Source organism: Nyctereutes procyonoides, unplaced genomic scaffold, assembly GCF_905146905.1.
Source record: "Nyctereutes procyonoides isolate TBG_1078 unplaced genomic scaffold, NYPRO_anot_genome, whole genome shotgun sequence".
Taxonomy (NCBI): Eukaryota; Metazoa; Chordata; class Mammalia; order Carnivora; family Canidae; genus Nyctereutes; species Nyctereutes procyonoides.
Window position 1 is genome coordinate 2,101,023 of NW_026575037.1, and position 20,645 is coordinate 2,121,667.

Consider the following 20,645-nt stretch of genomic DNA (forward strand, 5'->3'; position numbering starts at 1 on the left):
TGGTTGGGATTGGTACTTGGTAGTGGCAGTAAAGGTGGTGAGAAATGGATGATTTCTAGATGTAGTATGAAGATGGAGCCAAAGTAATTTGCTGATAGTATAGATGTAAGGTGAAAAAGTAGAGAGAGTGGAGAGAGAGAGTTAGTTTGAGGAAGGAGAAAAAGAGAACAAGAGGAGAAAGCATGAGTGATATTTTTGGCCAGAGTAACTGGAAGGATTGAGTTGAGATGAGAAAATTTGCTGGAAGGTAGTGTGGAGTGAGGGGTAGGTTGGTAGGGAAGAGGTTGGAAGTATGATTTTTTAATATGTTGAGTTTGAAATGTCTCTTAGATATCCAGTTGAGGAAGAATACTTTGTAACTATGCTTGTCAAATAATAAATGTTCCATATGAGCAACGACAGTGAATGCTTGTTAAAAAGTTAACTGGATTCTGTATGAGTGGTATTAGAGGATAGGGCTCTAATAGTCCTATCTCTGCTCTCAGTATCCAGCAAGTCTGTTGTGGCTTATGACAAATACCAAGATGGATATCAACATGCAAATTCAGCAACATGAGTAACTGTCAAATACTGGATTTCTGATGGCTTGTATTTTATCACACTTTCTTATTTAAAACATCAGAAAGCATTTAAAAATATCCTTTAGTAGGTGCGATATTCAGTAGAAATGATAATGGGATCATTGAGTAATTTGTTCTTCAAATTACATAAAGTAAGCTTTGGATTTTGTTGCCTTGTGAGAATAAAGTAGAAAAATCTAGTACTAGAACAATTTCTACTTTGAATTATTTTCCCAATGAACAGTGACACAGTTTATAGTTTCAACTTAGCAAGACCCACTTTCCTTTTGCTTTTGTAGATACATGACATTATATAATATCATAGAAACTACTTATGAAATTTTAGGTGCATGTCAATATTTCCTAAATATTGATTTCCTCAGATTATTTTGTGCCTTTGTATTTGCTTTGTTTAATTTGCAGCACAATTTGGAAGTCTTGTTTTTAGGATTTCAAAACTTTTTTTTAATATTATTTAGCTTTTCTCATAAGTATCCTGCTGAATCATTTTACTGAAAAGATTAGAGAGTAGTCTGAAGTATAGTATCTCTTTGTTATAAATTCTACCAAATCAGTGGCGCCTGGGTAGCTCAGTTGGTTAAGTATCTGACTTTGGCTTAGATCATGATCTCAGGGTCCTGGCATCAAGCTCTGGTTGCTTTGGGCTCCCTTCAGCAGGGAATCTGCTTGTCTCTCTCCCTTTGCCCCTCCCCTGGCTTCTGTTCATATTCTCTCTCTTTCTCTCTCTCTCTCTTCCTCTCTCTCTTTCTCAAATAATAAATACATACATACATACATAAATACACCAGTCAATCTACCAAATCAAGGAAGAATGCCATATTTTGAAACCTAGTTAAGTTAAGGGATTTTCAAGAACTCTGATTCTTTTATATGGCTCACTAATTCTGCAGAACTAGGCAGAGAGAAATATACATACATAATACATACAAGCATGTACATCCTATGTCAAGAAGCTTTTGGATTTTATGTATTTAACTTTCTTCTGATGGGTTAAAAGTTATTAAGTCAGTCATATCTCACAATCAGTGTTATGCTAAACCCAGAGGGTTCTGTGCTTCAAAGATGTAGTCTGATCTTTGCTTGTAGACGTAATAGGAAAAGAAAAACAATGAAAAGAAATCATTTGACTTCTTTTCTTTGATTGTGTTGGTGCAGTGATTGAGGTGCCACTCACTGCTGATCTTTTGCAGATTGAATAGTTGAAGAAGGTAATTGAAAAATCTTAGTCTCAAAAAAAAAATCTTAGTCTCTTTAGGAACCATGTCTGGTTGTGAAGTTCATGAAGTTTTGGGTGCTACCTTGAGTCTCTCTATGCTAGACCCAACAAATTGGTAATTACCATTTCCTTTGTTAAATTAGTGCCAATTATGTGGAGATACATAGTAAACATGAATTTATTCCTTTTCCTTTTTAATTCTGCTTGGTGTTATATTTTGGTATACTTTCATAGAGTGTGTTATATGAGAGACAATTGGTTGGAATAAAAATGTTTGTAATAATGTATAATTAGCAGTCCTTGGAAAGGTAATATGCTAATAAATAGATTTCTCAACTGAGGATTTCTAGATTCTACTTCTGGCTATGTAACTTGTTAGAGAAATTATTTAATTTCTTTGTGCCATAGCTCTTAAGAAAAAAATCTATATTTCTTTTTTTTTTTTAAAGATTTATTTATTTATTTATGATAGGCATAGAGAAAAAGAGAGGCAGAGATTCAGGAGGAAGGAGAAGCAGGCTCCATGCCGGGAGCCTGACGCGGGACTCGATCCCGGGACTCCAGGATCGCGCCCTGGGCCAAAGGCAGGCGCCAAACCACTGAGCCACCCAGGGATCCCCTGTATTTCTTATTTACATTTTCATTTTTTTTTAAAACAAATATCTTTTCTTTCTTTTTTTTTTTTTATTCATTTATTTATGATAGGCACACAGTGAGAGAGAGAGAGGCAGAGACACAGGCAGAGGGAGAAGCAGGCTCCATGCACCGGGAGCCCGACGTGGGATTCGATCCCGGGTCTCCAGGATCGTGCCCTGGGCCAAAGGCAGGCGCTAAACCGCTGCGCCACCCAGGGATCCCTTCTTTACATTTTCAGAAGATAAGTGATGTGTAGAACCTTTAGAGCTTAGAGATCTTGGAGATCAACTAGTCCAATATTTTTCAGATAAAGAAATCAGTGTGTTCATAGAAGTAGTGATGCCTTTCTTATGGACACACTGGGCCAGAAAGAAATGTGGTAGATGCTCTATGCGGCATCATGCAACATACTAAGTGTTAGATGGTGACCCAAAGATCACCAAACTTTGGTTTTATTATACCAACGGGGGCTGTAACTATAAAGTAGACACTTTAGTGATGGTCTTTTCCATTATGTGATGGATTTTTTTTCCCCCTTGACCATATGCCTGTATCTGCTGGGCACAAAGCTCACTGTTGGTCTTAAGCCAAGTTCATGGAATTGTGAATTGTATAGCCATCAGACTTTGATTTTCCAGGCAGTAAGTGACTATAATATAATGTATATAATTTTATCAACCTTATTCTTGAATATATTGCATATATAATTATAGCAGTAAAACTAAGAGAAAGATCTAGAGTTAAAGTAATCTTCATTGAAAAGTTTGAGAATATTTTCAAAATATTTTTCATTTATGTTATTGCTTAGATATTGCTATTAGGGTTTTCTAAACTACAATGTAATTCATTGGTCAAAGTTTTAATAAATTGAGTATGTCTGGAATTGAATATTAGTATTAGAAGGCTGGCGTATTGAGTATATTTTAATTCAGTGGAATATGAAAATTATAGAAATCACTAGAATTTTTAGGTAATAGTTGAAGAACCATATCAATATCTCCTTGAGAGATTTGTTAGTTGCAGTGTTAGTTACTTCTGATTTTTATTTTTTCTAAATATATCATAATAATACTGAAGACATTTGAAGTTTATTTATTTATTTTTAAGTAATCTCTACACCCAATGTGGGGCTTGAACTCACAACCCTGAGATTGAGTCCTGTGCTCTCTTCTAAGTTAGCCAGGTGCCCCTACTGAAGACATTTAAAAATATGTCACTGAATTAATCAGCCATTGCTGTGGTAATGCTATATAAAAATGCTTAAATGTTTGATGGCTTACAACAACATTTAGGTTTTTAACTCATGGTTTTGTGGGTGTGAGAGAAACTCTGCTTGCTTCTGTGGACTGGATTCAGGTTATTCTCATGAGTTGCATTTTGGGTCTCTTGGCTTCCTGGACCACCATCTTTTTATGGTAGATGGCAGAAGCTCAAGAGACCAAGCCAAATAACTCAAGACATTTAAAGTCTCTGCCCAAGTTTTGTTTTTGGGATTCCATTGACCAAAGCAAATTATATGGCTAAACCCCAAATTATTTGGGCAGGGAAATATTTTGTTCCACTTACTCTAATGGTGTTACAAAATCACATGATAAGGGACCTAAATGTAACAATTCTGTAATAGAAAAGAAAATTGGTAACAATCTGATCCACAACAGTCACCTATAAATATTACCATCTTTTTTTTTTTTAAAATTTTTTTTTTAATTTTTTATTTATTTATGATAGTCACAGAGGGAGAGAGAGAGAGGCAGAGACATAGGCAGAGGGAGAAGCAGGCTCCATGTACCGGGAGCCCGACGTGGGATTCGATCCCGGGTCTCCAGGATCGCGCCCTGGGCCAAAGGCAGGCGCCAAACCGCTGCGCCACCCAGGGATCCCATATTACCATCTTAATACAGGTTTTTGTTTATTCATAGCAAGTGTTAATTCAACATAAAAGTACTATTCAATAATTGTGAGACAAGCAATATTTACATATTCCTTTTCTATTCTGTCATTACAGTTTCAGAATTTTTATTTTTAATTGAGGTATAGTTGACATATAATAGTTTTAGATATACAACATAGTGATTCAACAATTATATACATTCTGAAATGCTCACAAAAAGTGTAGTTACCATGTGTCACCATACAGACTTATAACATTATTGACTATATTCCCTCTGCTGTACTTTTCATCCCCATGACTTTTTAATTTATTTTTTTAGATTTATTTATTTGAGAAAGAGAGACACACACACACACAGAGAAAGACTGCACACAAAGGAGACGGGGCAGAGGGGAAGGGAGAGGAAGAGAGAATCTTGAGCAGGCTCCATGCTAGCACAGAACCCATAATGGGTCTAGATCCCATGACCCTGAGGTTGTGACCTGAGCCAGAACCAAAGGTCAGATGCTTAACTGTCTGAGCCACCCAGGTGCCCCATGACTTCCTTATAACTGGAAATTTATACCTCTTAAACTCCCTTCACCTATTTTATCTATCTTCACCTGCCTCCCTTCTGGCCACCACTAGTGTTCTATATTTTGAGTCTCTCCTCGTTTGTTCATTCGCTTTGTTTTTTTTTAGATTCCACATATAAGTGAAATCACATGGTATTTGTCCTTCTCTGTCTGATTTACTTCACTTAGCATAATATCCTCAGAGTCTATCTATGTTGTCAACAAATGACAAGATCTCTTTATTTTCAATAGCTAAATAACATTCCATTGTGTGTGTGTGTGTATATATATATATATATATATATATATATATATCCCACATCTTCTTTATCTAGTCATCTACTGATGGACACTTAGGTTGCTTCCATATCTTGGCTATTGTGAATAATATTGTAAATAATGCTGCAGTAAATACAGGGGTGCATATATCTTTTTGAGTATTATTTTCGTTTTCCATGGGTAAATACCCAGAAGTAGAATTACTAGATCTTAATGGTACTTCTAGTTTTAGTTTTTTGAGGAATCTCCATGCTGTTTTCCACAGTGCCTTCACCAATTTCCAATCCCACCAGTAGTGCGTGAGAGTTTCCTTTTCTCTGCATTTTTGCTAACACTTGTTATTTCTTTTTTTTTTTTTTTTTTGATACTAGCCCTTCTGACTCGTGTGAGGTGGTATCTCATGGTGTTTTTCATTTACATTTCCCTGATGATGAGTGATTTTGAGCATCTTTTCATGTGTCTGTTGGCCATCTGTGTGTCTTATTTGGAAAAAATGTCTTTTCAGGTACTCTGCCCATTTTTTATTGGATTTGTTTTTGTTTGTTTTTGGTGTTGAATTAATATGAGTTTTATATATTTTGGATATTAACCCCATATCAGATATATCATCTGCAAATATCCTCTTTGATTCAGTAGGTTGCCTTATTTCTTTTCCTTTCCTTTCTGTCCCTCCCTCCCTCCCTTCCTTCTTGCCTTTTCATTTTGTTGATGGTTTCCTTTGCTGTGCAAAAGCTTTTTAGTTTGATGTAATCCCAATTGTTTATTTTTGTTCTTGTTCCCCTGGCCTGAGGAGTCCTATCCAGAAAAATATCCCTAAGGTTGATGTACAAGAGACTACTGCTTATGTTTTCTTTCAGGAGTTTATGGTTTCAGATTTCACATTTAATCTTTAATCCATTTTGAGTTTATTTTTCTGTATGGTATAAGAAAGTGGCCTAGTTTCATCCTTTTGTAGGTGGCTGTCCAGTTTTCTCAACACCACTTATTGAAGAGATTGTCTTTTCACCATTGTTTATTCTTGCCTCTTTTGTTGTAGATTAATTGAGCATATAAACATGGATTTTTTTTTTTAAATCTGGGCTCTCAATTCTATTCTGTTGATCTATGTCTTTTTGTCTTATTACTCTACTGTTTTGATGACTGTAGCTGTGTAGTATAATTTAAAATCTGGCATTGTGATAGTTCCAACTTTGTTGTTCTTTCTCAGATTGCTTTGGGTATTTGGGAACTTTTGAGGTTCCACATGAATTTTAGGATAACAGTAATCTCATTTACCACAGTCACTTATACATTTTACTATCCTAATAAATTAAAAAAAATAATTTTTCCATATTTTGCATTCTTTTTTAATGACATAGGAATATTATATAGCAACAATCATAGTGTGCCTACCTTTAAAAATTCCTCTTTTTCCTGTGATGACTTCTTATTTTGGTTATAAAGCATTCTATTCCCTTTTAAGCCATCCTTTGTAGGTACCCCTTCTATTACCTTTTCTTCCCCCCCGTAATTGTTTCAAGTAAGTCATTTGCTTTTTTTTTTCTTTCTTCAAATTCAGTATTCTGTTTATGTGGGAAATTGTCAACTTTTTAGATACTGTCATCTTTCTTCATCTAGATTTTTGTTCTCATACCTAGTATATGAAAACCTAGTAAAATATATCTTATGAGGGGCCTGGTTGGCTCTTTTGGAAGCATATGTGACTCTTGATCTTAGGGTTGTGAGTTTGAGCCACATGTTGGATGTAGAGATTACTTAAAAACAAAATCTTAAAAAAAAGTATATATATATATATATGTCTTGTATGTCTTTTTGCTAGCATGTAATTATAGTAGGACTTAAGAGGTTTCATGTGGCAGAAACTCAATTTAAACTAGCTTATGCAAAAAGCATTTATTGGAAGGGATATTTCGTAGAATTAAAGGAACAGTGGATACCAAGACTGAGGATGGGAACAAATGGAGTTACATCTCAGGATTCTCTCAAACAGCATGATAGGGGCTCGACTAAGACTCTCTTGCTTGTCTGTATTTAGAATTTACTTTTCTCTTTCACCATATATTGGCCTCCTTCTTATGGGGAAAAATATGGCCACTAACAATTCCTAGTTTATATCTTAAAGTTTCTGCTGTAAGAGAGACAACTCTCATGATGAAGTCTCTGGTCATCTGGTCATCAAGAATCTTAGGAATTGGGTTAATTGGTCTAATTAGTTTGGATCTGTTTGGCCATGGTGTTGAGATTTCTGTAAAGACTAAGAGGTATGAACAGAGGGAAGGCTTATTCTCAGAAAAAAAGTTTTGAGATTATTGCCAAAGTAGGTATTCACTAAAGTAATATAAATTAGGAAGGCCCCTTTGTGCCCTTTTCAGGGCTGGGGACATACTTGCATACATATAATCATGTTGGTGTGGCTCTTGCCTGAGAACTGGAATAGTGAATGGAGTGTTCAGTAAGAAGAGGCTATGGTAGTCCCCCCAGTTCTGCCCAGACTGGCTCAGTTTTTTCAAAGCACAGAGGCCTTATCGTTGGTAAATGTTGTTCCAAATTATTCAGGTCCATTTTCTTATTGTAAATTAAGAGTATTTTCTGTTTCTACTATTGTAATGAGTCTACTATAGTTGTTTGAATTCTTATGCCTAATAGTTGTTGCAGCCTGTCTTGTCCAATTTTGACTCACACTCATATTTTCAGTGTTCTATTTTAGTTCAAGAGACACTTGAAAATGAATAGGTGCAAACACATAATCTAAAAGCAAGAAGCTGGCTAACCACATTTGGCACAAAAAGAAATTGGACCATGTGCACCATGATTTTATACTTTTGAATGTGTTCAGTTATTTTGGGAAGAATATAGCTTCCAGTTAGACTTTGCTTAATGTTGTTACACTGTTTCTAGTATATGTGAAAATTGTAGTTTTAGGCATCCAAGTGAGGTGTTAATTTAAGATATATTGCTCATTTGACAAAAATGATGTGACATTGAAGTAAGAATTAAAAGTCATTTCACTTGATAAAATTGGCAGAACTGCTATAGGTGTGGGGGATAAGTGTGTTTGAGTGGTTCAATTCAATTGAAAATATTTATAGAGCTCCTTTGGGTTCAGAGAAGGGGGAAAAGGGGAAAAATAGAAAAAACATTCGTCTAGATTTTCTGTAGTACTGATAAATTTTCTGCCGCTTCTCTTACACCTTTAAAATGCCTAAAGAATAAAAATGTGTATGCTTTGTTTTGTTTTGTTTTTGTACCTGAAGAGACAAACTTTTTATGTCAGATTTTACTTTCTAATTTTTGGATTATAATAGCATAGCCTTTTAACTAAATGCTTGTAAAAGTAGTTTTGCTTCCAATCACTGCTCTTCACATGTTGAGTTGAAATGGATGTGTTAGTCTTGAGGTCACAGAACAGTGAACGCTTTATTATTTAAAAGACCCCTGCAGGAGTGTTTGGGCTGCTCAGTTAAGTGTCTGACTTCAGCTGGGTCATGGTCACAGGGTCCTGGGATCAAGTCCCACATCAGGGTCCCTGCTCAATGGAGTGTCTGCTTCTCCTTCTCTCTCTGCCCCTCCCTCTGCTTGTGCTCCCTGTCTTATTCTTTCTGTCAAATAAATAAAATCTTTTTTTTTAATAAATAAAATCTTAAAAAAAAAGACCTCTGTAAAATTTCCAACTGTTGTTTCTGTTTCTTTTGATCAGAAATAATAGCAGATCTGCAGCAGAGAAAGTAACATTTTGCTTAGCATACTGTTGCATAGTAGTAGACTTAGCAAATTATATTTTGAATTGACTTGTTGAAATGGAATTCTTCAACACATCACATGGAATGAGAATCTTAAGTGACTTTAGAACTCATTCAGTCCAACTTCCTATCTGATGCAGGAGTCTATTCTGCTACATCCAAGTTAATTGACTTGTTTATTAAACAGATATTTATTGAGCCCATGCAATCTGTGGGCACTATGCTGGGGATGTGTTGGTGAGTAAAATAAAAATAGACATATTCCCCTGCCTTTGTGCATAGTTAAACTTGTAGTTGAGTGCTCAGTCAGTTGGTCAGTCTCAGCAAGTTGGGGAGAATTAACATGTTAACAACATTGAGTATCTCTTTATTTATTTAGATCTTTTAAAATTTCTTTCATCAGTGTTTTATAGGTTTCTTACTTATAGATCCTACACATGTTTTATTAGATTTATACCTAAGTATTTCATCTTTTTGTGCAATGATAGATGGTACTTTTTTTTTTTTTTTAAACTTCAGGTTCCAATTGTTCATTATTTGTATGTAGGGAAGAAACTGATGTTTGTACATTGGCCTTGTATTCTGTGACCTTTGTATACTTGCTTATTCTAGGAGTCATCAGTCTTGTATACCTGGAGTGTAATTCTTTTTATATATCATTGAATATGATTTTATAATATTCTGTCTTTAATTTTATTGTAATCTGGCTTTGGTCTTAAGGTAATGTTGGCCTCATAAAATGAGTTACAAAATGTTTCCTCTTTCATTTTCTGGAAGAGATTGTAGAGAATTTATATTAGTCTCTAAATGTTTGGAGAATTCACTGGTGAATCTATCTGTGTCTGATGCTTTCTTTTTTAGAAGGTTATTAATTATTGTTAAATTTCTTGAAAATTATAGGGCTATTCAGGATATCTAATTTTCCTGGTGTGAATTTTTTTTTTAAATTTGATACTTTGTATCTTCTAAGGATCTGATCCAGTTCATCCGAGTCACCAAATTTATGGGCCTTGAATTGTTTGTAGAATTCCTTTGTTACCCTTTCAGTGTCCATAGGATTGGTAGTGATGTTTGCTCTTTTATTTTTATATTGGCAATTTGTGTCTTCTCTTTTTTTTTGTTTAGCCTGGCCAGCAGTTTTTCAATTTTGTTGATCTTTCCTAAGACCATCTTTTGGTTTTGATTTTTAAAATTTTTCTGTATTTTCCTGTTTTAATTTCATTGATGCCTGTTATATTTTTTTTCATTATGTTTCATCATTTGCTCTTTTTCTAGTTTCCTAAGGTTCCTAAAGAAGCTTATGTTATATATTTTAGATATTTTTTCTTTTCTAGTATAGCATTCGGTGCAATTTTTTTTTTAGGATTTTATTCATTTATTCGTGAGAGAGAAAGGCAGAGATATAAGCAGAGGGAGAAGCAGGCTCCCTGTGGAGAGCCCGATGTGAGACTTGATCTCAGGATCCTGGGATCACGACCTGAGCCAAAAGTGAGCCACTGAGCCACCCGGTGCCCTGAAACAAATTTCTAAGTACTGTTTCCATTGTATCCTGCAACTTTTGACAAGTTGTTTTTACATTTTCATTTAGTTCAAAATATTTTTAAATTTCTCTTGAGTTGTCTTCTTTGATTAGATGTATGTTGTTTAATTTCTAAAACCTGGGAATTCTCCAGCTATCTTCCTGTTACTGATTTCTGATTTAATTCCATTACAGTTGAGAGCATATTAAATGATTTTTATTTTTTTAAACTTGTCAAGGTGTGTTTTATGGCCCAGAATATGGTCTCTCTTGGTGAATGTTCCCTGTGAGCCTGAAAGAAAATGTATTCTTCTGTTGTTAGATGGAATATTTTATAAGTGTCAGTTAGATCAAGTTGACTGGTAGTGCTCTGCAGGTTGTTTATATCCTTGCTAATATTCTGCCTGCTTGATATGTCAATCTCACATAATACTCTTCTTTATCTCCTAGTTTTGAAGTCTGCTTTATGTAAAATCAGTATAGCTATCCAACATTTTCTCTTCTTTTTTTTTGAATGTTAGACTTTTATTATTATTAAGCACCAATTTAATATACACAAATTTCAAGTTACTGTTCTTCAACCCACTCTTCCACCCCACACCCAAATTCCACACTTAGCCTCCAGCAGTTTGTCAAAATGATCATTTAAGTGTTCCTACCAGTTTATGGCTCCAACAGCTTCCTCTTCAGGTAAGATCTGACTTGCTGTCTTTCTCTGGATTGCCTGTCTCTCCTGATTTTGGGATGGCAGTTTGTCTCCTGAACTCAGTTCTCTGATGGATCCAAGAGAAGCTACTGATACTTAGTTTGTCCAAACTTTTCTTGTAAGGAAAGGAGTGATGACTTCCAAGCTTTTTAGCTGAAACCAGAAGTTGGGATTATTTGTCTTTTTTATTATTGAGTTGTAAGAGTTCCTCATGCAATCTGGACTCAAGATTCTTTTTAGATACATGATTTGAAAGTATTTCCTCCTCTTGTCATTTTTAGTTTTACTTTTTCATGGTTTCATTTTCAACATGAACATTTTAAATTTCAATACAGTCCAATTTATCTGTTTTTTTCTTTTGCCAGTGTGCTTTTGGTGTTGTTTCAGAAATCATTGCTTAACCCAAGGACATAAAAATTTACTCTTGTTTTCTTCTAAGAGTTTTATAGTTTTAGCTTTTACATTTAGGTCTGTGGTCCATTTTGAATTAAGTTTTGTGTATGGTGTGAGGTAAAGGTTCAACTCCATTCTTTAGCATGTGAATATCTAATTGTCCTAGCACCATTTGTTGAAGGCTGTACTTTCCCTATTTAAATCTTATTTCCTGCCTGTTGAAATATTTTAAAGTGTTGGCTTTGCACAAAATTCTCAGATTTTTGTGTTTGTGTGCAGATTTAGTAAGCATCTGCATTGAAATTCAAAGAAATGTTCAATAAGATAGCATTAGACAAACTTCTGAAAGTATCCCTGAGGCCCTTAGAGGCAGGATTTGATGCTAGTAATGAGAGCTGTCTTAATTCTGGTAAACTGATAGTTTTCTTGTTAGCCTAGCAGAATATCTAACATTCTCTTGGGCTAAAGAAAACCTCTTAAAAATGGACATCTTGGGATGCCTGGGTGGCTCAGCAGTTGAGCATCTACCTTTGGCTCAGGGCGTGATCCCAGGATCGAGTCCTGCATTGGGCTCCCTGCATGGAGCCTGCTTCTAACCCTCTGCCTGTCTTTGCCTCTCTCTCTGTGTCTCTCATGAATAAATAAATAAATCTTAAAAAAAAAGGACCTCTTATTTGAATGGAGGAATTATTAGTATTCATTAATATGCTGATTTAGAGTTAATGGCCAGGTTAACTATCACTTGCCTAAGAAGAATGTCTTGGGGGAAGACATAACTTGATGGAGGGAGGAGAGACATAGAGAAGGTTCTGTGTGCATTGTGACAGATACCAATCCTTGGAGTCTAGGAATAGGTGAGGAAACTAAATGAGATGGTATAATGTCGTGGCTCAGAGCATGTACTTTGAAATCAGAATACCTGTTTTGAATCCTGGTTCTATGTTTGTTATTTGTGAGAACTTTAACCTGATTAATGCTTTTAACAATAATTTGTTCAACACCTTTATTGAATATCTACTTTGTACTAGGTATTACACTGGGCACTTGATATTCCCATGTAAACAGAGAGTTGGAATTAGAGTGGGGGTTTATTTAGACAGGCTTAGCATCAGGGGTGGCCTTAGGCTTCCCTGTCTTCCTTTACATATCTCATCTTTTTGCTCTCACCCATGCTCATTGTGATCTATCGATCAAGGCCTCCTTTCTCATAAGCCTTTTCTCTTACCTGGGCTTTTTGTATTTGCTCTTTCTTCTAATTGAAGTTCTTTTCCCTGGTTCTTTCTATGGCTTACTCACTCTTAGTAAGCCCAAATGTCAACTGGGTCCATATTGCCTCCTACTTTCTCATTACCTTTTATAGTATATATTCCAGTGTGGGATCCTGATTTATTTTTTCTTTTTTTTAATAAATTAATTTTTATTGGTGTTCAATTTACCAACATACAGAATAACACCCAGTGCTCATCCCGTCAAGTGTCCCCCTCAGTGCCCGTCACCCATTCACCCCCACCCCCCACCCTCCTCCCCCTCCACCACCCCTAGTTCATTTCCCAGAGTTAGAAGTCTTTATGTTCTGTCTCCCTTTCTGATATTTCCCACACATTTCTTCTCCCTTCCCTTATATTCCCTTTCACTATTATTCATATTCCCCAAATGAATGAGAACATACACTGTTTGTCCTTCTCCGATTGACTTACTTCACTCAGCATAATACCCTCCAGTTCCATCCACGTTGAAGCAAATGGTGGGTATTTGTTGTTTCTAATGGCTGAGTAATATTCCATTGTATACATAAACCACATCTTCTTTATCCATTCATCTTTCGATGGGCACCGAGGCTCCTTCCACAGTTTGGCTATTGTGGACATGGCTGCTAGAAACATCGGGGTGCAGGTGTCCCAGCGTTTCATTGCATCTGAATCTTTGGGGTAAATCCCTAACAGTGCAATTGCTGGGTCGTAGGGCAGGTCTATTTTTAATTCTTTGAGGAACCTCCACACGGTTTTCCAGAGTGGCTGCACCAGTTCACATTCCCACCAACAGTGTAAGAGGGTTCCCTTTTCTCCGCATCCTCTCCAACATTTGTGGTTTCCTGCCTTGTTAATTTTCCCCATTCTCACTGGTGTGAGGTGGTATCTCATTGTGGTTTTGATTTGTATTTCCCTGATGGCAAGTGATGCAGAGCATTTTCTCATGTGCGTGTTGGCCATGTCTATGTCTTCCTCTGTGAGATTTCTCTTCATGTCTTTTTCCCATTTCATGATTGGATTGTTTGTTTCTTTGCTTTTGAGTTTAATAAGTTCTTTATAGATTTTGGAAACTAGCCCTTTATCTGATATGTTATTTGCAAATATCTTCTCCCATTCTGTAGGTTGTCTTTGAGTTTTGTTGACTGTATCCTTTGCTGTGCAAAAGCTTCTTATCTTGATGAAGTCCCAATAGTTCATTTTTGCTTTTGTTTCTTTTGCTTTCGTGGATGTATCTTGCAAGAAGTTACTGTGGCTGAGTTCAAAAAGGGTGTTGCCTGTGTTCTCCTCTAGGATTTTGATGGAATCTTGTCTCACATTTAGATCTTTCATCCATTTTGAGTTTATCTTTGTGTATGGTGCAAGGGAGTGGTCTAGTTTCATTCTTCTGCATGTGGATGTCCAATTTTCCCAGCACCATTTATTGAAGAGACTGTCTTTCTTCCAGTGGATCGTCTTTCCTCCTTTATCGAATATTAGTTGACCATAAAGTTGAGGGTCCACTTCTGGGTTCTCTATTCTGTTCCGTTGATCTATGTGTCTGTTTTTGTGCCAGTACCACACTGTCTTGATGACCACAGCTTTGTAGTACAACCTGAAATCTGGCATTGTGATGCCCCCAGATATGGTTTTCTTTTTTAAAATTCCCCTGGCTATTCGGGGTCTTTTCTGATTCCACACAAATCTTAAAATAATTTGTTCTAAGTCTCTGAAGAAAGTCCATGGTATTTTGATAGGGATTGCATTATACGTGTAAATTGCCCTGGGTAACATTGACATTTTCACAATATTAATTCTGCCAATCCATGAGCATGGAATATTTTTCCATCTCTTTGTGTCTTCCTCAATTTCTTTCAGTTGATTTATTTTTTCTATGTTATTTCTCTCTTCCATAAGAATGTTCGTTCTAGGAAGACTGGGAGTATATTAGTCTCATTTATCATTTTGGTCTCCAGTCCCATTATAGTTTCTAAAACATAGTAGATACTCATTAAATATTTGTTGGACAGATGAATGAAAGCTGATACTTGTAGGAATCAGCCATATGAAAGTAGGAAGCAAGTGCTAAGACCCTAAGATGAGAAAGAACTTCCTGTAGTTAAAGAACTGTAATGGTAAAGTGACAGAGGCACTTTGTTTGGCTTTGTAAATCCTGGCAAGTAGTTTGGATTTAGTTTGAATTTTAGTGACAAGATTTTAGAATGGAGCTTTAATGTAATCTAATTTATTTTCCGAAAGATTTCTTGGCAGCTCTGTGAAAAGGGATTAGGGAAAGAGAAAACTGGAGTAGTAGGAGATGGATTAGGAGACTTTTTTAGTGGATGAGAACACTGCCTGGATTAGGTTGGTAAAAATGGCCATGAAGAAATGAGAATGATACAGGATTTATTTTGAAGGTGGGGCTAACATGACTTGCTGATATGAGGAACGAAGAAATAGAGTTAAATTAATAAGAATGATACTCAGATTTCTTGTTTGAGCAACTTGGTAGAAAGTGGTGTTATTTACTGAAATGGAAGATCTGAATAAGGAACAAGTTTGGAGGAGGCATTAGGAATTCCATTTGGGTCACGTTTAAGGTACTAATTAGAATTCCACATGGAAATATAAAGCAGAAAGTTGGATTCCAAATAAGAAATGTAGAGGACGTTTGGGTTGGGATAGAAAACCATCTATGTTCTAACAGTCTCTAAAAGATTTCTTTGGAAATCTTTCTTTGGAAAACTTCTATTTGGGAGACTGTTAGAATATAGATGGTATTTAAATACATGGTGATGAGAGATATTACTTAGTGTGTGTGGCAAGGAGTCAGAAAAAGGCTCAGGACTTGAATTTGGGGGAATTTCTAACATTTAGATGTTAAGTCTAGGAGTGGCAGCTTGGGCTTGCAGAAGGATTGGCCACAGAAAGAACACTGGAATGTGTAGCATCTTGGCAATCTAAGATTCATGGGACAACCTGGAAGGGTAAAGACATGGCCTCTAATACATACTACATTTTTGGAAACATTACCTGCAAAATAAAAAACCTTTGGAGGACTTGAAGGATTTAAAAGTTAAAAGGAAGGATATTCATATGTCAAACAGAATTAAATGATGGCTAACTAATTACACAATCCTAGAACAGATAATTATTCTTTGTTTTGATATTATTGGAAATTTTGAGTTTTGATAAAGATTGAAGTAATTAATTTTTTAAAGTTGTAACCTGAAGCTTAGAGTAAAGCGTACTTTGGCCAAGAATAATGGTGTTAGTGTCACCTAAAGGCAAAATGAGATATTGCAGCTATATTTATATGAGGCAAAGAACAGGGTAACCTAACAAATGAATAACAGAGTAACCTAACTGAAATGAGAAAAAACAATTCTGGGGGTAAAGTGTGGATCAGCAGACTTAGAGTCCTGTGTTATTTAGCTCCAGTTTACTTGTCTTACCCCTCTATCACGTTAACCTTTGGTCACTGAACAGATTGTTTAATACATGGTTCTTTTTTGTCTTTTACATTTCAGCTCAAATATTTCCGAGTCCTTTCCTATCACCTTAACTTAAAGTTGTCCCTATACTTTTTACAGCGATTCTTTGTCATAGTAACCTATCTTCTTCATAGCCTTTAGAGTGATTCAGAATTGCCTTATTTGCTTACTTGCTTGTTTTCTTACTAGTATAAGCTCTGGCAGAGCAGACACTTTGTCTGCCTTATTCAATCATAGAACCCCAGTGCTGGGTACTATGTTATATAGTAAACAAGTTCAGTTAAAATTAGTTCTGTGAATATTTAAACTTCTGGAAGTGATAGACAATGTTGAGTTTCTGTGCTGTACAGATCTATCCAGAAAACAGAATTACACTATATTTGATGACAAAAACATTGTTTGCCACATGAATGCAATGTGAAAGCCTTGGCCTTTTCCCCCTTCCTTGTACTGATAAGTGATAATGTGTCTGGAAAAGAAAAGATACATGGCTTAGGGTGTTGAATTCTTTATTAATCGGTCAAGCTCAGTGGCACAGATGAGATATTTTAAGGTACAATACCTGGTCTTGAGATAAGTTTTTGGAAACATTTTGATTTAATTATAAAGTGATTTCAGTGAATATTTGTGTGAGTGAATTTGGTTTCTAGTATCATGCTTAATTCTATATATTAAAAAACCAAAAATATTATTTCTAGGAGAAATACAGAGTCAAACAGTAGTAAATCTGTTTCGTTGTGACATGGGAGGGTCTGTATTGTTTTTCAGCGAATAATATAGTTCTCTTAGTCTGGAAACACAGGGTGAAGAGAGTACATTTCCATTATGTGGCCCAGTCCAAGAAGGTAGCCTCTCTAGTTTTGAGATAATTACCTAGCCAGCAGAATTCTTCACATGAACCATTTTTAAAGGCTAAGTATTGATCAGGTACTTAATAGTTCATGTTTTTGTTCATAACATATGTATATTTTAAATCCCTGTGGTTTTTGACTAGGTGGATGTGGAAAGAGAAGTCTGTAGAATTGAAATGGAGGTCAGAGCTTCATTACAGAAGGTTAGTGGGTCATCGGATTCTGTGGCTACACTGAACAGTGAAGAATTTGTTTTGGTTCCTCAGCATGCAGATGATACTTCTGCAAAAGATGATGAAAAACCTGAACTGAAGGTATTTCTTTCCTTTTCTTTCCCTTTTCCCTCCCTTCCTTCCTTCCTTTCTACAAATGGTACTATTTTAAATTATTGTTTTTTAGTCACGAGGTAAGACTGATCTCAAGAGATGTGTAAAATACAAAGGTTTTTCTCAATACCTACCTTGAATAGCATCAGTGTTTGATTTTTTGTATAGGCTAATTATTTGGTTTCTGTATTTTTAAAGTTTGCTTTTGGTTATTTATATTTTATTTCAGAATTTTATAAAGAAGGAATAGAAGGGAAAATAGGAAAGGGTAATTGGGGAATTAGACTTAAATTTACATAAGACTTAACCATTACCTGGATATTTTTGTCTCTCTTACTGTTGAGTTTTTAAAGTTAATTATATAAAAGTTATGTTTATTTTTACTTCAGAAATAACTTTATGGTTTTTATGTTTTAAGTCAACTGGCAACACTCTAGCATGTGATTTAACAGTTGACTTGTCTGAATATTTTTTAGGCATATGTCTTATATTTTTAGCAGTTATATTTTTACTCAAACAAAAATGATCCTTTTTCATTTTTGTTGCCTTTCCTAACTCAAAGGTAAAGAATTAAACAAGCCCAGGTATACATGCTTGAGAATTGCATAACCACCTTCTGAAAGCAGGAATAGAGAAACTAGTTGAAAGTACTATATATTGTTTATAACTTCTATTTTGTATTAACTATGGCATCAAAAGTATATATCAATCTAATAAAATTTTATAAAAATTATGTTATTAAATACGCATTTACATTATGTTGAGGATATATAGTTTTATAAGTATATTAAAGCAATCAATGGTTTTATTTAAATTTAAGTATATCTGTATTTAAATGACTATTTAAATTTATTTAAATACCTGGATTTTAGTATTAATGTGTTTAAAACATTTATTAGGCTTTGTGTTTCACCTGCTTTTGAGAGAAGGATGAGTCAACTTAAATGTTAGGGAATTTCCAATACTCCTCTTGGCAGCAAGCAAGCAGAATTTATAAAGAAATCACAAATATATTATGCTATGATAACAAGAAATATGACTTTTTAAATAGTAGAGTAAGCACTCTATTTAAACTTAACTGTTTTTCCCTGTAAAACACATAAATTTAAGGTTACTTGGTTTTTAGAATGTGTTCCTAAGGAAAAAAAGAAAAGGAAAGGAAGGAAAAATCTCTGTAAATTAGATCTTGGATCAGATAAAGTTAGGTGCAACTGTATAAGTTCTTGGTATTTAGTAATTTATGTTTAAATTAAAAATTTAGCTTGTTTTAATATCTTCTAGAAATAAAATATTTTCATTAAGCCCCAGAACCATAGTATGATTGAAACAGAATTGTCTTGCTTTCCCTATAGGTAGTTTCTAATGGTGATGAACAATTGGAGAAAGCCATGGAAGAGATTCTGAGAGATTCTGAGAAAGGGCAAAGCGGTCGTCTTGTTGATTGTCGAAGTTCCAGTGAGATTTCAGACCATTCATTTGGAGATGTTTCAACCAGTCAAACAAATAAGCCATCGCTTCAATTAATTTTGGATCCCTCAAATACAGGTACTATATCAAGCTCTTAAACACCATAAGAGAAATGGGATAAAGTGATCATGAAAATTTTAAGATGAAAATTTAGAAGTCCTTTTCATTTTGTTTTCTAAGATCAGGGCTACCAGCCACCAGGTTTTTGGTTCTAGTCAACAGTTCCCATTTTGGTTCTTACATTTTTCTACATGTGAAATCAATGTCAGTGTTATTTGAGAACAGGGACTATATCTGCGTCTTTATTTTACTCTTAGCACTTGGCACATAGTAGGCACTTAGGAAATACTTACTGAACAATTGAATAAATTCTTGTGTATCCGGAAATAGTGTAATGGACGCTATCTTTGATGTGATATACCTTTTTACTTAGTTTGGCTACAGTTATTTTAGATTATCATTTGTGAAAATTCTAAGTAAAAAAGCATATCAATTCCATCAGTGTATTAAGTAATAAATACATTTGTGATTGAATGGGATTTATAGTAGAAATACCAGCTTATAATGCAAAATTGTTTTGAGTATAAAAAAAAGCCAACCCAACCAAAGCCAACTCCTACTTAAGCTGAGTTAAACACTAGGGATGTTGTTTGATCTGGGCTCTGATAGTGTTTTTTGTAAACTACTCAGCTTTGATCTTCTCCATGTCACCTTTCTAAGTGGCTTCCTTTATGGTCATAAAGTAGTTAGCAGCAAAAATTGGTAACTAGAGCCAGGTGATTTGTTCATGGCTGGTGGCAGAGTGGAAAGGCTCTCTTTTTTTTACCTATTGAACAAAAGTTGCAAGTTTCCCTACATTGAACCATTTTCTAGTAGCCAAGGTAATCACCTGACTTGATAGTAACTGATGGTTACATTCAAACCCCGAAATCACACTGACAGACGAGATGGAATTATCCTGATTGACTCAGAGCCAATGATCCGTTTCTGAATGTTGCTATACGGTAAATATAGATTAGGCCAAAGTGCTACAAAATACTATAATACTTACTCAAAATAAACCTATAAGAAGGAAATATTGGAGAATGTCTTTATGATTGGGTAGGAACAGCCACATCATTTAAAAAAAGATAGTTATATCTGTTTTAAAAATATATTTATTTATTTATTTATTTTAGAAAGAGTGCATGCGTGGTGTGGGGAGGGGCAGAGTGGGAGAGAGAATCTCAGGCAGTCTCCCTGCTAAATGAGCAGTCTGATTTGGGGCTCTATCACATGACCCTGAGATCATGACCTGAGCTGAAACCAAGAGTCAGATGTTCAATTGACTAAGCTACCTGGATACCCTGCTAGTTATATTTTAATACATAAAAACTTAAATCTTCTTAATGAGAATGGTACCATAATAAATGGATTTCTTGGCTTTGATTTGCATTTTAATTAAATTTTTAGACAACCGGGATCCCTGGGTGGCGCAGCGGTTTGGCGCCTGCCTTTGGCCCAGGGCGCGATCCTGGAGACTCAGGATTGAATCCCACATCGGGCTCCCGGTACATGGAGCCTGCTTCTCCCTCCGCCTGTGTCTCTGCCTCTCTCTCTCTCTCTCTTTCTCTCTCTCTCTGTGACTATCATAAAAAAATTTAAAAAAAACTACATAAAAAAATTTTTAGACAACCACATTTTAACATTAAAAAAAAAAACATTCATATATCATACTCATGGGATTTCCTCCAAATGGACCATTAGTGATAGGCACCAAAAATTTC

At 35.3% G+C, this 20,645-nt stretch overlaps 1 protein-coding gene across 4 annotated transcripts in view; it reads left to right on the forward strand.

Moving 5' to 3' along the window:
• RABGAP1L (RAB GTPase activating protein 1 like) overlaps window positions 1-20,645 on the forward strand; it is a 720,977-nt gene that overhangs the window by 42,641 nt on the left and 657,691 nt on the right. For all 4 annotated transcript variants that reach the window (XM_055319528.1, XM_055319527.1, XM_055319525.1 and 1 more), the window contains exons 2-3: window positions 17,230-17,400; window positions 18,765-18,957. In XM_055319528.1, the coding sequence (XP_055175503.1) occupies window positions 17,263-17,400; window positions 18,765-18,957 (331 nt within the window). In that variant the 5' untranslated portion in view covers window positions 17,230-17,262. The remainder of the gene's footprint in view (window positions 1-17,229; window positions 17,401-18,764; window positions 18,958-20,645) is intronic.